The 15370-nt window shown below is 38.4% G+C and overlaps 1 protein-coding gene across 5 annotated transcripts in view; it reads right to left on the reverse strand.

Annotated features, from left to right (window-relative positions):
* Positions 1 to 15370, reverse strand: part of MYO5A (myosin VA) — a 195362-nt gene that overhangs the window by 40579 nt on the left and 139413 nt on the right. For all 5 annotated transcript variants that reach the window (XM_045529431.1, XM_045529454.1, XM_045529444.1 and 2 more), the window contains exons 24-28: positions 15066 to 15214; positions 10475 to 10588; positions 3773 to 3916; positions 3519 to 3572; positions 1480 to 1707 (exon numbers count right to left, since the gene is read on the reverse strand). In XM_045529431.1, coding sequence (XP_045385387.1) covers positions 1480 to 1707; positions 3519 to 3572; positions 3773 to 3916; positions 10475 to 10588; positions 15066 to 15214 — 689 coding nt within the window. The remainder of the gene's footprint in view (positions 1 to 1479; positions 1708 to 3518; positions 3573 to 3772; positions 3917 to 10474; positions 10589 to 15065; positions 15215 to 15370) is intronic.

Consider the following 15370-nt stretch of genomic DNA (forward strand, 5'->3'; position numbering starts at 1 on the left):
AAATGAGAGTCCTCTTCTCATTTCAGACTTAAGGGGCTTGCGATTTGCTTCAAAATAAGGAAGCCAATTTCTTTACATTACTGCACTTGTTACTGGGATTTTTTCCTCCAAAAATTATTTAGTCCGTATCTTGTTTTTAGAATTTGGTATTTTTGAATCCGTATTGATGCCAGGTGTGAGTTGCCTTTATCAAATCCAAATGTATGTGCCAGGTACATCATCTAAACCGCATGCACAAATTTTCTAAGAGAAGTACTCTCGGATTTTTCAGGCATCCAGCTCATTATATATACACCATATATATATATATATATATATATATATATACATATATATATATATACACATATATATATACATATATTTCTTTTTTTTTTTTTTTTTTGAGACAGAGTCTCGCTTTGTTGCCCTGGCTAGAGTGAGTGCTGTGGCGTCAGCCTAGCTCACAGCAACCTCAAACTCTTGTGCTTAAACGATCCTACTGCCTCAGCCTCCCGAGTAGCTGGGACTACAGGCATGTGCCACCATGCCCGGCTAATTTTTTCTATATATATATTTTAGTTGGCCAGATAATTTCTTTCTCTTTTTAGTAGAGACGGGGGTCTCGCTCTTGCTCAGGCTGGTCTCGAACTCCTGAGCTTAAGCAATCCACCCGCCTCGGCCTCCCAGAGTGCTAGGATTACAGGTGTGAGCCACTGCGCCCGGCCCATAGATATTTTTTATATGACATGTTACTTGATTACCTCACTTCTTGGTGACACTCTGCTGCATGCACATGGGCAGTGAGACAAGGCAGATTTTCGTGATAATCACTCAGATTGCCTCTGATGGCAAATGACAAAAAGGCCCATTTCTCATCAGCATATGCAGCACTAGGTCTCCAATTACCTCAAGGCAAGGAAGGACTTCAAAGGGCCATCTATATCCGAAGTGTGGGGGTTCTTTCTGTTGAATCCCTGAACACAGCCCCTCCCAGCCGGGACAGCTCCCCCTATTAAACACAACTGCCTGAAGCGAGCAGAAATCATCTCTATGTAACCGCCACTCACTGATCTCATTTCTAACCTCTGCATATGTTACCTTTCCAATTAAACAAGCTATTTTCAACAAATAATTTTAAAGTTGTTTTTAATGTCTCCCACAACAAGACAATTTGTAGATTTTTGTATTTAACAGAATTGCATTTCAGGTCAAAATTTCTTGTGGCCAGATCACTACCAGAAGATTAACTTTAAAACTCATAAGTAAGACATGAAACATTGATGATCTTTTGGATTTACTCACTTTTTGCTCACTGCAATTGGCATTTGTAACAGTTTTAAAACAACACTGGGATTTTTTTTTTAAATGATGAATCTTCAATGAGACTAAAAATTCTCTTAAGTGTTTTGCTTCATTATTAATTGAAGGGAAGGAAAGGATAAGAAGAAATGGAGGCCAGCCCCCAAAGACCTACTCCAGCCATGTGCTTGTGCTTACCTTGGGCTGGATGGCCTCTTTCTGGCTCACCAGCTGAGACCTCAAGATGAGGACTTCCTCCTTGCGGACATCGAGTTCCTCACTCACGGAGGTCAGCTGCTCCATGAGGACACGGTACGCAGGGGCACCTGGAGCCGTCACCTCTGGGGCACTTTTCTCACTAAGGGCCTTGCGTAACTCATTTAGTTCATTTTTCAGTTTTTTGTTTTCTGATTCTAGTTCTTGACGCTGCATGAAGAGACAAAGAAAAGAACACTGGTGTCATCCCCGACTTTACATTGAAATGCTCAACTTCCCTCAAGCTGGTAGAAGAATTCTGCTGGAAAAGTTTGTCAGAGCTACCCTAGTGAATGTATGTCTTCCTAGGTTCTATTGGAAGCTCTGCTCTGCTAATTAAGGAAGTCTTACATCAGGAGGAATTGGGCAAGGTCAATAATGGTTTGCTTCATCAACGCAAATTCCAGACTTGAATTTATTCTGGCCTGCCCAGGGTGTGTTCACAGGCCTGGGGTGAATTTAGCCAGTCCTAAGGAACTCAGGTTTGTTCGTAGGAAAATATAAGGGCAAATTTGAGGATCCAGGTGGTCAGGGTGTTTCTAATGAGTGATTCAGATGGGTGGATCCCTATAATCTTTAGTAGTGTCCTCTTATTTCCTTTGTAAAGCAGAATGGAAAGACCACTGGAATTTTAGGCCTTTAACTGCTAGTTTTGAAAAAATTTACCACATCATTTAAACTGATAAAATTCCTTTAGTATTTCAATGACAACAAATAATGTATTTTTCCTAAACTTCTTTCCTGTGTGATATGCTTGTGAAGTTGCAAGCAGAGCCTTGGGAGATGGGAGGAGAGGCTGAAGGCCTCTTCCTTCGACCATCCATACAGACATACACATCCTTTACCACCTCCATACTTTCACATACTACTAGCTACCCTTGTGCCACCAGTTAGCACCGCCTTCTCCATATCCTATTCAAACAATGGCAATGGGAACCCAGAATAGAGAGACATTGACACTAAAACAGAAGTGTCACCAGATACCAGTTGGGAAACACTGAAGCAGACAGGCATTTAAAAACACCATGATGCCTTATTGTGCACAGGACACAGGTCCTGATGATAGTGGAAGTGAGACATTTGTCTATAAAGACTGAATATTTTATTGTTTATTCCCAGAGAAGCAATCTCGGTTGATAGCATCATATCAGTCCTTTCAATGTATTATATTAAAACTATTTAAAGTCCCTATTTTTTCTGGTTTAATATGTAACCCTTCTTTTGTGAATTAACCTATTCTTTTGTGAAAATGAATGTTCCTTGCCTTCCTCAGTCTCCCACCAACTGCTAATCAGATTTGCACTGCTCATTTCCGTAACAGAAAACATGTCTTTACCTTGATGTGTAAGTGCTGATACAGTGTTTCCTAAACTTTCATGTGCATCAGAATCACCTGGAGGTCTTGTTAAAACACAGATTGCTGGGCCCCACCCTCAGAGATTCTGATTCCATTGGTCTAGTGGTATGGAGCCCGTAAATCTGCATTTTGAACAAGTTACCAGGTGATACTGACCCTGCTGGTTCAGGGACCATATTTTAAGAACCACTAATCTAATACTTTGTGACTCTGGGCTTCATTCACACTAAAGAGAATGTTTTTGTTTGTCCATTTTTGTGTGCGGCAGAAGATCTGGAGAGCAGATTCCTGCCCCCATCTTTGGTCTGCCCCATCCCACCCAGTTGGATAGCGACAGATGCAGCATTTGAATGCAGGCAGCCTGACGCTAGAGTCCGTGTCCTTTACTACCAGAATCTCCAACGGCAGCTTCTTCTCCTGTTCCTGTTCCAACTGAAGTCTAGCACATATGAAACAGAATTTACAAAAGGAAACAATACAAAGCTAGAAGTAATGCCTGAATTTAAGCTAGGACCTCTGGTGCCACCTCCAAGCCTTAAGGATGTTCTCTGGGAGAAAGAGGCTCTGAGAGGGTCTCTTGCCAAAATATAACATTCAGAGTCTTGGGCAGAAACTTCCCATTTACCTTGAGTGACTCATATTCCAGTTCTGCACCTCTAATTTGTGGTCTTTCTTCTTCCTAGGGAAAATATAAAGTGAAACCTTTATATTTTAATTGTCACATTTTTACTTGTTCTACAGAAAACAGTGAAGAGTTTAGCTCTCAGACTTTAACCAAACGCTGCTTGGTTAGGTTAGGCTGAGTTCCCATTAAGGAAGAGGCTGCAGAAATGACACAAAGCCCCAGCCTCAGCTCCTCGGGTGGCCGGCACTGCGCACCTTTGCCTTGCTGCGGAGCACCTGCTCTTCCTTGCGGTCCAGCTCATCCTGCATCACCTGCTTCTCCTGCTCCAGCTCTGTGACCCGCTTCTGGAGCTTGAGGAACAATGACATGTCCAGGGGTACCTTCTTCTCGCTTGGCTCCTAAACCCCAAAAATCCCAAGATGGTCAGGATAAACCAGAAGACATACAGGCCAATGAGAAAATGATGAATAGCTCAATAGAAAAACAGGGAAACTTACAGAAGAAGAAACATAAACATCCAAAGAATACACAAAAAAATGCTCAACCTAGCTAACAATTAGAGAAATGCAAATTAAACAGTGAGGTACTACTTCTGCCCTATCAGGTTGGCAAAAATAGAAAAGATTAATAATGTCCTGAGTGTCTCATGTTATTGGTGGAAGTATAAGTAGGCCTATTAAAAGGGCAATTGAGCTGTACTTATTAAAATTTAAATGTGTATTCGCTTTAACCTATCAAATCCATGTTTCGAATTAGTCCTATGGAAATAATTACACAAGTATACAAAGATAAATGGAAAAAGATGTTCATTGCAGCAGTGTTTTATAAAAACCGGCAAGAACCTGAATGTCAGTCAATAGGCCAGTTGCTTAAATAAATTATGGCATAGTCAAACTATGAAGTATTTTTTAGCTGTTAAAAAGAATAAAATAGAGCTATGTGAGCAGATAAATATGCCCTAGATAAAGTATTAAGTGAACACACAAGCTATAGGACAAAATATATATTATGATCTCATTTTTGTTAATAAAACACAAGTATACGTGACTTTTAAATGTACACCTTGTACGTGCATACAAAAATCTAGAAGGCCATAGTGGTTATCTTGGAGGACAGGAGGTACTGTGGAAAAGTTTCATTTTCAACTTTGTACATTTCTATATTTGAATAGTTTACAATAAGCACACACATCTGCAGTCAGAAAAAATGATTTTTGAAAAGGTGAAGTGCCAGCATAAATATTTTGAGATCAGATAGAGAAAACTAAGAACTGAAAACCGAAACATATACAATCAGCCCTCTGTATCTGTGGGTTCTGTATCTGCGGGTTCCACATCCTTGTTTTCAACCAACCGGATGGAAAATATTCGGGGTTTTGAAAAAGCCCCAAATGGTAAAAAATAACAGTACAACAATAAAAAATAACACAAATAAAAATCCAATATAGTATAACGACTATATAGCATTTACATTGTATTAGATTATAAGTAATCTAGAGATGATTTAAAGTACATGGGAGGATGTGCATAGGCTATATGCAAATACTAGGCCATTTTATATAAGGAACTTGATAGATATTCAAATACTTGAAGGAAAAAAAAATAAAGGGATTTGAGTATCCTTGGGTTTTAGTATCTGAGGGAGTCCTGGAACCAATCCCCCACAAATATTAAGGTACGACTGTATATCTATTAGCAAACTGAAGGATAACCTAGCAGTATTTTAAAAGTGTGTCAATTGGTTCCAAAACAGAATCACAGTGAGAACTTCTAAGATACATAAAGATATACTAATTAAAGCTTAAAAAATAGAAAGAACTAGCCATCATCATGGAAGTTCTGAGAGTGTTTTATCTTGTTTACTTTGGGTTTTAACATTTAATAAGATAAGATAAATAATGAGATCATTAGATTTAATGTAGAGAATAAAGAGTCTCTTTTTGTTGGGGGGAGGTAGTGAGGAGATGGAGAACAGCAACAATAACTGATTTATTTAACAAAATGGTCAGAAAGTATAATTCTTAAAGATTAGCAAATCTTTTATCTTTTCAATTGTCCATTTTATGAAAAGAATGTTTATTTTTGCTTTTCTGATAGGAAAGCAAAATAAGATTTTGTAGAAAATGTAGGAAATAAGAAAAGTACAAAGAATCAAAACAGGCATAATCCCATATCCAGAGAAAAACCATTATTTTTGCCTAGTCTTTTTGCTATACACCTATAGATTTAAAGAATTAGAATCAGCCTCAAACTCCTGGGCTCAAGCCCTCCTCCTGCCTCAGCTGCCTGAGTAGCTGGGACTACAGGTGTGTGCCACCCACGCCTGGCTAATTTTTCTATTTTTTGTAGAGATGAGGTCTCACTCTTGCTCAGGCTGGTGTCAAACTCCTGGCCTCAAGTGATCCTCTCGTCTCAACCTCCCAAAGTGCTAGGATTATAGGTGTGAGGCACTGTGCCCAGCTCAAGATTGAATAATTTTTATATTTTCAGGGATTTTATATTCATTAGCTACCTTTGGTCTTTTATGAATGCTTTTTTTTTTTTTGAGATAGGGCATCACATCTCACTGCGACCTTAAACTCCTGGGCTCAAGAGATCCTCCTGTCTCAGCCTCCCAAGTAGCTGGGACTACAGGTACACACCACCATGCCCATCTAGTTTTCAAAAAATTTTTTGTAGAGGCCAGGTCTCACTATGTTGCTCAGGCCAGTCTTGAACTCCTGACCTCAAGTGATCCTCCCACCGTGGCCTCCCAAAGTGCTAGGACTATAGGTGTTAGCCACTGTGCCCAGCCTTTTATGATTTCTGAGTAGTTCTGAGTTCAGTGCTATTCCACTTCTCAAAAAGACCTAAGAAGAATCAACTGAACTAAGAAGTAGGCACTTACAGATAGTTAAGGTCATTTGCCCACAATTAATTATACCTGGACTTTTTCTTACTGTGTACTTTGTAATACTCAACAGTAAAAGTTTAGGTATATGATCTTGTCTCAACATCATTATAGGATTTCATTCATATAAAAATTCATTTCTATATGTCCTATGTATTTAAGTATAAGCTAAATACTTATATTTTAACTTATTTATAATTTAAATGTTCTATTTTATATGTTCAATGTTTGCTCATTTATTAATGATGTACATGTTCCTGAAAATTTTATTTAATCTTTTTTTATACTATATTAGAAATTCTACAAATGAATATAATACTTTATCCATTGCACCTAAAATGTCATCATTTGGAAATCATTCCTTTGAACCTTGAACGGGCATTTTTGTTTCAAAGGAATCCTCTTATTAAAATGGGATGGGATAACTCTTTAGATATCAGCAAATACTAATAAAGAATTTGCTGATTGCTAGATAAGAGCAAAATTCTATGAATAAGAATATTAAAATAGAAAATCAAAGAACACAAAAGATAACATCTGACAAATGCCAAGTTACCTGAGACATAAAGATTGGTAATTATTGAAGAGTGCTCTGGATGGTACCCATTCTTATCCCTAATGACACATCTAATTAAAGAGATGCCATTTGTCCTTGCCATACCACATGGGCAAGAAGGAAGACTTGGCCACCTGGCTCAGAGAAGTTTCTGGGTTTTGTTTTGTTTTCCTTTCTTAGTAAAGACTTTTGTCACCTGGGGCTTTTCTAAGTGAGTGAAGCTTTGAAACTTACCTAAAAAATAACACTGATCTGTTGTCTGAAAAAAAAAATCAAGAAGATAATAGAATTTATTCACAAAATTACCACTACAGGTCTGGCAGCCATTCTGGCATTATTCCTAACAATAGCTGAGCAAGTTATGATGACCTTTTCCCTGGGTTTGACAAGTATGAGGGTGCTCGAGAGCAGGAGGCAGAACTGGGATAATCAGTCAATGGCTACCAAAAGAGGTGCACGACCAAGCAGGGAGGAGCAATGGCTCCAGAACAATGTAAACCAGCCCATGAAGATTCTGGAAGTGTGGGAGGGCTGCAAAACAAGTGGAGCTGGCAGGCGAATTCTCCAGAGAGAAACAGCAATGGAGAGAGAAATAGCAATAGCCATCATGACTCGTGAACAACAAATCACAGGTTTTAATTTCTTTGTTACATAAAATCTGCTGTTATTACATGATGAGATTGGAATTCTGTTCCCAAAAGTCTGAAAGACACCACCCTATTTTAATTAAAAAAAAATCTTAAACAAGAGTGGGCCTATTATTTTTCTGGTACCAGATTCTAAAAGCATTACTTTGTACATAGAAGAGCTGAAAGTTTTCCTTATGTCTTTAAGGAGGCAATCTGTAAACCTGGCCATCATAGAGATAGCTTCAGAAAGAAATCCAAACCTGGAAATCATAAGTATTTAGAAGCAGAAATTCATAGCCAGTCACAGTCTTTGGCTGGTATCTCTCTCCCACCCAACTTCCCTTCTGATAATAAATCTTTTTCTGTTACCAGTTACATAGATTTCCACCTCTACCTTTCTGATCCTGGCCACATCCAGTCAGAATTGTAGGGTGATCACTAAAAGCCTGTTTATTAGAGCAAAAACATTTATTTATTAAGTATTTATTATGTACCAGACACTGTTCAAGTGTATTATACAAATGAACTCATTTAATACTCAAAACATTGCTAAAAGGTAACAGTAATAACATCCCCACTTCACAAATGAGGAAACAGAGGCAAAGAAACAATGAGGCTACAGTTATGGATTCAGTCACAAGGAGAAGAGTTACTGAGTCTGTCCTATTATAAAAATAGCCCTCTCCTAACCAAAGCCAGCCACATTTCAGATGCATGTCCTTACAAGGGGCTGTTCTCAAGCATGACTTGCTCAGTGAAATGCCTTCCCCTTTACTGAGAAAAGACTTCTGGTGTGTGACCTACTGCTAGGTCACACATGAAGGACAGAACACAATACTCCAAGATCTTTTTGTGATTTGTAGAGCACAATTCACACTCATTATTCAAAAGAAGTGAAAATTGTACTAAATCTCACCTTGGTCTCTCTCTTAATGTGAGAAAATTTCAGCAGAAAACAGGTGAGAATTAGAAACAAAAAGTTTACCAACCCAGATCTATAAGAATCTGAAAAAAACTTTAAGAGTAGAGTGAAAAGAGTATAGACCCTGACAAACACCATTACTAGTAAAAATTAGGTAAAGTATATAAGAGTTTTTGAGTTTAAAAATGTGATGTCCTCAAACAAAACTATCAACATGAGCCCTCCTTGCCATGAATTTAATACAGAATAATTTCCAGCAAAAACACCCTTTTAGTCATGGCTTCCCCCTCTCACGGAGCAGGAGCTGTTCAAGTGCTACTACACTGAAGTGGACACTTTGTAAATGTGCTTCCCTCAGACTACTAGGAATGAGTACTCCAACTGCGATCAACAGGATGCAGTCCTAAAACCTGCATATCCACCAAAGGCCTAGAAGTCATAATTTTGAAATCTTCATAAGCCTAACTTTGTGTTATTCTCCAAAGGTGGCCACCAACAATTCCTCTCAACGTCTTTCCTCCTGTCAAGAGATGGTGTCTATTTCCCTCTCCTTGAATCTGGACTGGCCTTGTGATTTGCTTTGACCATACTGTGGCAGAATTGAAACTGGGCCAGTTTCGAGCCTAGCTCCAAGAGGCCTGGCATTTTTCACTCTCATAGCCCTAGAACCCACCCACCTGCTGCTGAACAGAGAGGCTCCCTGGACAGGCCCAAGGAAGAGAGCCAAGCAACCTGGCTGAATGCAGCTACAGCAGGCACTCTGACCACCACCACATGAGGCAGAAGAAACACCCAGTCAAACCCCACAGAATTATGAGTAATAATAAATTGCTGTTGTTTAAAACCATTAAAACTTGGGATAGTTTATTGTATAACAATAGATAATTGGAAAAACCTTTGTCCTGCTACATACTGGCCATACCATCATATTCATGGGCTTCAGCCTAATATTGGGATTGGGAAACTGCAGTGTAGAATTCCTGGATGGAAGTCAGTAGAATATGGTCACTAAGAACATGAACTCCAAAGAGACAAGCCTCAGTTAGAATATTGGCTCTGACACAAGCTGTGAATTTGAACAAATACTTATTAGCCTTCTTGTATATATAATTGAAACTAGATGATATTCCAATTATGTAACATTTTTCTTCAAAATTAACAGAATGAGATGGCAGAAACTCTTCATTCTTAAGTAGAACTAAGACAAGAAAGGAAAGAATCATTTAATTTTTTTTCAACTATTCTGCCAGACGCAGTCTATTTCTGATTTGGCCATTTTCAAAGAATATGATATAAAAATAGAACAGTTGTGCCTGAATTACCCATTATTGAAACTATATCATATTTGAAAAGAAGATCTGAAAATTGGTTGGGGATACTCTAACTCAAAGTCACTGTACTTTTGGAGTTACAGTAATATGTCATTTTGATGTCATAATGCATACACAAAACATTAAGGCAGATTTCTGAACTATTTTCCATGCATTTTTGTGGAAGAAACTTACATTGGTAAAAACTAGCATCAAACAGAGGCTTGAGTTTTGCTAAAGTCTTGGGCAATGGCTTTTATAATATTTAAGGACAAAGGGTTTATTTTTTAAATAATTTACCTCAGTCTGAAATAAATTCCTAATAGGCTGTATTTTCTGTCTACAGAATATGCTAATATCAAAGAGGGAATTAAAAAAGAAAAATCTCACCATCAAAGTTACATTAAAAATTAAAATTAGAATGTGTATTGACAAAAATATATGTAATAAGTATGTATGTACACAGCACTTATGTGCACATAAATATGTATATAAGAGAAGTATGTATCCACAAGTCGCTTATGAAGAATAAACAATTGACACAAATGCTAAGTTTATGGGCAAGTGGAGTCCGCTCTGCAGTGGGAATGCTCCCTGCTAACAACAGCATGGTCATATCCTACTTTTAGTGATAGATGTCTAAAATGTACCTCTGTCCTCAATGGCATGTCTTCTGTTTCTGCAATTTCAGAGCTGAAGGTATATTCAGACTCATTGCTGCTGTGGGTGGAGTCAGTTCTCTTGTGTCCAGGCTTAGGCACATTCTGCAAGGCAAATAACCCAGGTATAATTAACAAAACATAATTCAACTAGGCATAGTTAAGACAGCATCTGCCTTGACTTGGTTCTAATCCCCACTGTCTTCTTGTACTGATGCTCAAATGATGTTTTCCATGTTGTTTGACCAAATCATTACAAAAAGGTCACCTCCTCAAAAAGAAAGAGGTACACCAGCATGGCATGACAAAAATAGTTGCAAAACCAAATACCCAGATGAAAATCACCTGAGTACTGGCAGAGTCCCCTTTATGTGTTTAGAGTTTTGAGTGGTCAGTCACACTGGGTAAAGCATAGGTTTGATGTCTCGGCATCTAAGCACTGACTTTAGTGTTGCAATCAAATAAAACTTACCAAAAAGTTCATAAAATGTATTTAATAACATGCATAATCATTTTACTACATGACAACTGGGCATAAATTAAAAAAAAAAGGCGGTGGAAGGGGTTCACAGAGGTAGCTATCATTTCTGTCACTTTTACACAAGAAGTTAAATTGCTAGAGTAAGCAGTACATGGGAGGTGAGAAACCTGCTCTAAAAATCTTCTGAAGATCCCTGGGTTATTAATTTAGGCAGTCCAGGTGGCACTTTTTCTTTTTTTAAGTAGAGATGAGGTCTTGCTATGTTGCCCAGGCTGAACTCCTAGCAATTTTCCTGCCTTAGCCTCCCTAGTAGCTGTGACTACAGGTGTGCGCCACTGTGCCTGGCTGGTGACACTTTAATGACAGGTGATACCTATGAAATTAGTGTTCAGAAAGCTTATGGGGAATAGAAAAGTTAAACAATTACTACCCCCTTCGCTCTGTAGGAGAGGATATTAGAAAGTCACTTGAAGGAAGAAGGAATAGAAAGGTTGAGTTTGTGACCCTCACTCCAGGTAAGGCGGAAAGTTTCAGTGGCCTAAATCTCCCATGGTTACAGATCCTGAGAGCTTCAGAAAGGCCTCTGAGAGCTTTCTGATCTGTCCAATTTTCTTTACTCCTTCTACCAGCTGCAGGAAAAGAGCTGGAAGCCACAAAGGGCTTCTTTGTCTCTTTCTTTCCAACATCCAGGCTTATAAAAAGCAGACTTACCCAGGGGCAGTTGAAAGTCTCCCAGACCAGGCCAACCTGTACTCCAATGTGAAGGAAGACCCAAGAACACCAGAACTTCTGGAACTAACTATCCAGAAGCTGGGGTGCACATTAAAGGGGAGAGTCACCACACACGAAGTCAAAGGCACTCATATTTACTGTTCCTATACACAGGCACTCTTAAAGTTCCCAGGCCAAGCCCACAGTTGTATGAGATGGCATTTATTTAATAAAGTGGTTATATCATTAAGGAAAATAGATACGTCAAGATAAATACCAGGATGAAGATTTTTAATAAGCATGTTAAAAATGAGAGAGATCTCTATTTTCCCACATTTATCTATCTTTAAACAATGAACACCTTAAGGTATTAATAAAAGCGATGCTGCTATTTGCTATGTAAAGTAACTTTTGGATACAGGGTAATGGTTGAGTGCTCTGGGTCTGAAACAAGAGAGAACTAGGTAGGAATCCCAGCTCTGCCACTTATTTGCACCTCACCTAACTTCTCCAGGCCTCAGTTTCATTATCAGGAAGAAAGAGACAATAATTACTATCTCATAAAGTTTATGTGAGGTGTGCAGTGTGCAATGAAGCGGTTAGCCTAGCATACAACAAGCAGTTGATTAATGTTCACTGCTGCTACTATGACTGTTAAGGGCCCTGTAGTAACTCAACACCCTCCTCATTCATGATCTTTCTGTTCTCCAAGTTTTTAGGATTCTGTTTCCCTGTTCATATGTTATTCAATTACAAGAACATACACTTGACTCGACCATCACGTTCTCCTTTGAGATCTGCATCTCACTCCTCTTCTCCTTATCTGTCATTTCTCCCATAATTCCTTCTTTTCCAGAATCTGTTTTATTCTCTTTGTCAAGACTAATGACCCCCATTCTTGACATGCTGGATTCCGTCATAACTCTAAAATTAATTTATCTTTAAACAATTAGTTTACCTTTAAACACTTCACAAGCCTGGATTCTCTTGCCTCATTATCTTTTCATTGTCGACTTGAAAATCCTAGTGTTTTCCTCATTGCCTCTGTACCTAAATTCCCTGGACAATTCAATGTTTTTGGAGAAAAATTCTATTTAATATAACACTTTTTGTACTAGGGTTAACCACTCTAGAGCCTGATAATCAGTGACACTATAAACTTACTAGTATTCTTCGGCCCATATATCACATAGATTATGGGAAGTTCTTGAAGTAGTCTATCATTCCTCTTCCTAAAGTTTCCTCCGTCCATCTGAGGAGTCTATTTATAGCAAAACACTTCATTAGCTCTGGATTACGGCAGTGAGAGCTCCATTTGCAGAATGGTGTCAGTGAAACATTAGCCCAGTACCCATCTGTTAATTATGAAGTTCTATCTAAACATTAAAATAAGATATTGTCATTAATATTTTAATTGTCCTAAATTAAAAAGCCAAATTTCTGCAATTCTTGGCAAATATTCTCTGTAAAGGCTATGATCTTGATGGTATCTAGAGCTCGGAAATGAGAACTAGTGCAGAGCTGAGCAGGAAGCAAACAAGTTCTGATCTCCCTTCCTCTGCTTTCTCCTTTTCCCTTCCTCTGACAATTGTGTCACCCAAGAGGAATGACAGTGAGTCACAGGCATACCAGGGAGAGGAATAATGACTGAAAAATAAGAAATCAAGCAGCTAAAACTACCCCGGAGCACTGCTGGGAACAGCAGGAGAGCAGGCAGAGGCTGGCTTAGCAGGAAGGAGGAGCTGTACTGAGCTGCTGGAGGATGGCCATCGCTGGAGGGCCTTTTCTAGGGAGATGACTACATTGTTGACCAAAAAGACCCACAACCTCACAGATGTCTCTGGAATATGCTCAGAGAGGGATCAGAGAAGCATGGCACATGCTTCTCTCATTTTATTTTCTAAGATTCATAAGGCATATAGTACTAAAGAATCCTAGAAATTCTGTAGAAGAAAAATCTGTTTGTCTTTGTTTAACCTGGTTGATTACCATGTTTATTTGACCTCAGAATCATTTCTTTTCCAATGTTACTTATTAACATCCTGAATAACTAGGGGCCTCACAAACGTCCAGTGGGATACAAAGCTTACCTCTAACTATAACTGAAACACAGATAAATTATAAATGTTGGCATGGTTATCTAGTAAATAGAGTGAATAAAAATACACAGAAGACTGGAACATGAGGAACATGCGTGTTAAAGGAGAAGAAAAGGATGCTAGAGAAGGTTACAGAAGTACAGAATGTGAAGAGAAAAGGCCTCCGGTGGGCCAAATGCAGTATGGCAATCAAGGAAGAAAGGTTTGATAAGGGTCCTTAGATTTGTCAGTTATATGGATAACAGTGATTTGCTCCTCTACTTCTAATTTGTCTTCGTCATCACATATAAATCAGGGTAGAGTAGTAAGGTTTGAAATAATACTCCACCATGAGATTTATGCTAGCTTTTTAACCTCTTTTAGACAAAATTTTCTTATCTGAAAGATGATGGGAACAATTCTTTTGCATTACATAATCTTTTTTATTTTGACTTTTTAAGTGTCACATTTTAAAGAACTTTGTCAGCAGATCCAGATAGAAGCAAAATTTGAAGCAAATACTCTACCCCACAGAAATCAAATTATCTTGCTTTTTATAAGAGATTATTTCAGAACAGTTCTGGCCATTTGTACCATTAGGTTACCTTTAAGGCTGATACTTGCAGCGAATGAGAGAGCTAGGGAACTCTTTGTTTCCTGATAGCAGGATAAGCAGAACAGGGAGGGTGTGCAAACTACAGTACAAAAGGTACAATGGCAAATGCAGAAAAGTCCTTAGAATAGATAAGATAATTTATTATAAATAGAGTCTGAATTTCCTTTTTATAGAAATATATCTTTGAAATAATAATAAGAACCAGTGGGGGAAATACTCAATTATATAAATATTTGCTTTACATGCAAATTTTACTTTAAGCCATTTGATATATAAAACAAAGTCCATCTTTATTGACATTATACTACCTTATGGTCCAGTCTTTAAAGTGTTTGACTTTACTGAAGTACTTGTGAATAAAGTTATATGATTTCTGGGATTTGCTTTAAAATAATCCAATCCATTGGATGGGGTGGGGTGGGGTGTGGAATGGGAGGTAGAGATGTGTTGACCATTTTGGAATTGGGTGATGGGTACATGGAGGATATGGAAGTTCACTCTACTTATTCTATTTGCTTTTGTATATCTTTAAAGTTTTTCATTTAAGGTAAAAAGTAGCTGGGTGTGATATCGTGTACCTGTAGGCCCAGCTACTCAGGAGGCTGAGGCGGGATGATTGCTTAGCCCAGGAGTTCAACACCAGCCTAGGCCACAAAGTGAGGCCCCATCTCAGGAAAAATAAAGCGTCTGACTCACCACCATGAGGGTCATCTCTTCCTTGAGATCATCATATCGTTCTTCTAGGCGACTGAATTCATTCAGAAGGTTCTGATATCTCAACCTTTCATCATTAAGATCAAGTTCCAGTTGTTTTGTTTCTTCTACTAACTTCTTCTCCATAGTTTCTGAGAGAAAGAAGAGGGATATGCATACCAAAGATGGCTCCACAGAGTGTAAGACTGTAAACACGTACGCCAACTTCTAGTTTCTCTGCAAGGGATTTTAATTTAGCACCACTATGATCTATGAAGAGTATCTTAGTGAATGTAGGGAAATATGAC

The sequence above is a fragment of the Lemur catta genome, chromosome 1 (assembly GCF_020740605.2).
Source record: "Lemur catta isolate mLemCat1 chromosome 1, mLemCat1.pri, whole genome shotgun sequence".
Lineage (NCBI taxonomy): Eukaryota > Metazoa > Chordata > Mammalia > Primates > Lemuridae > Lemur > Lemur catta.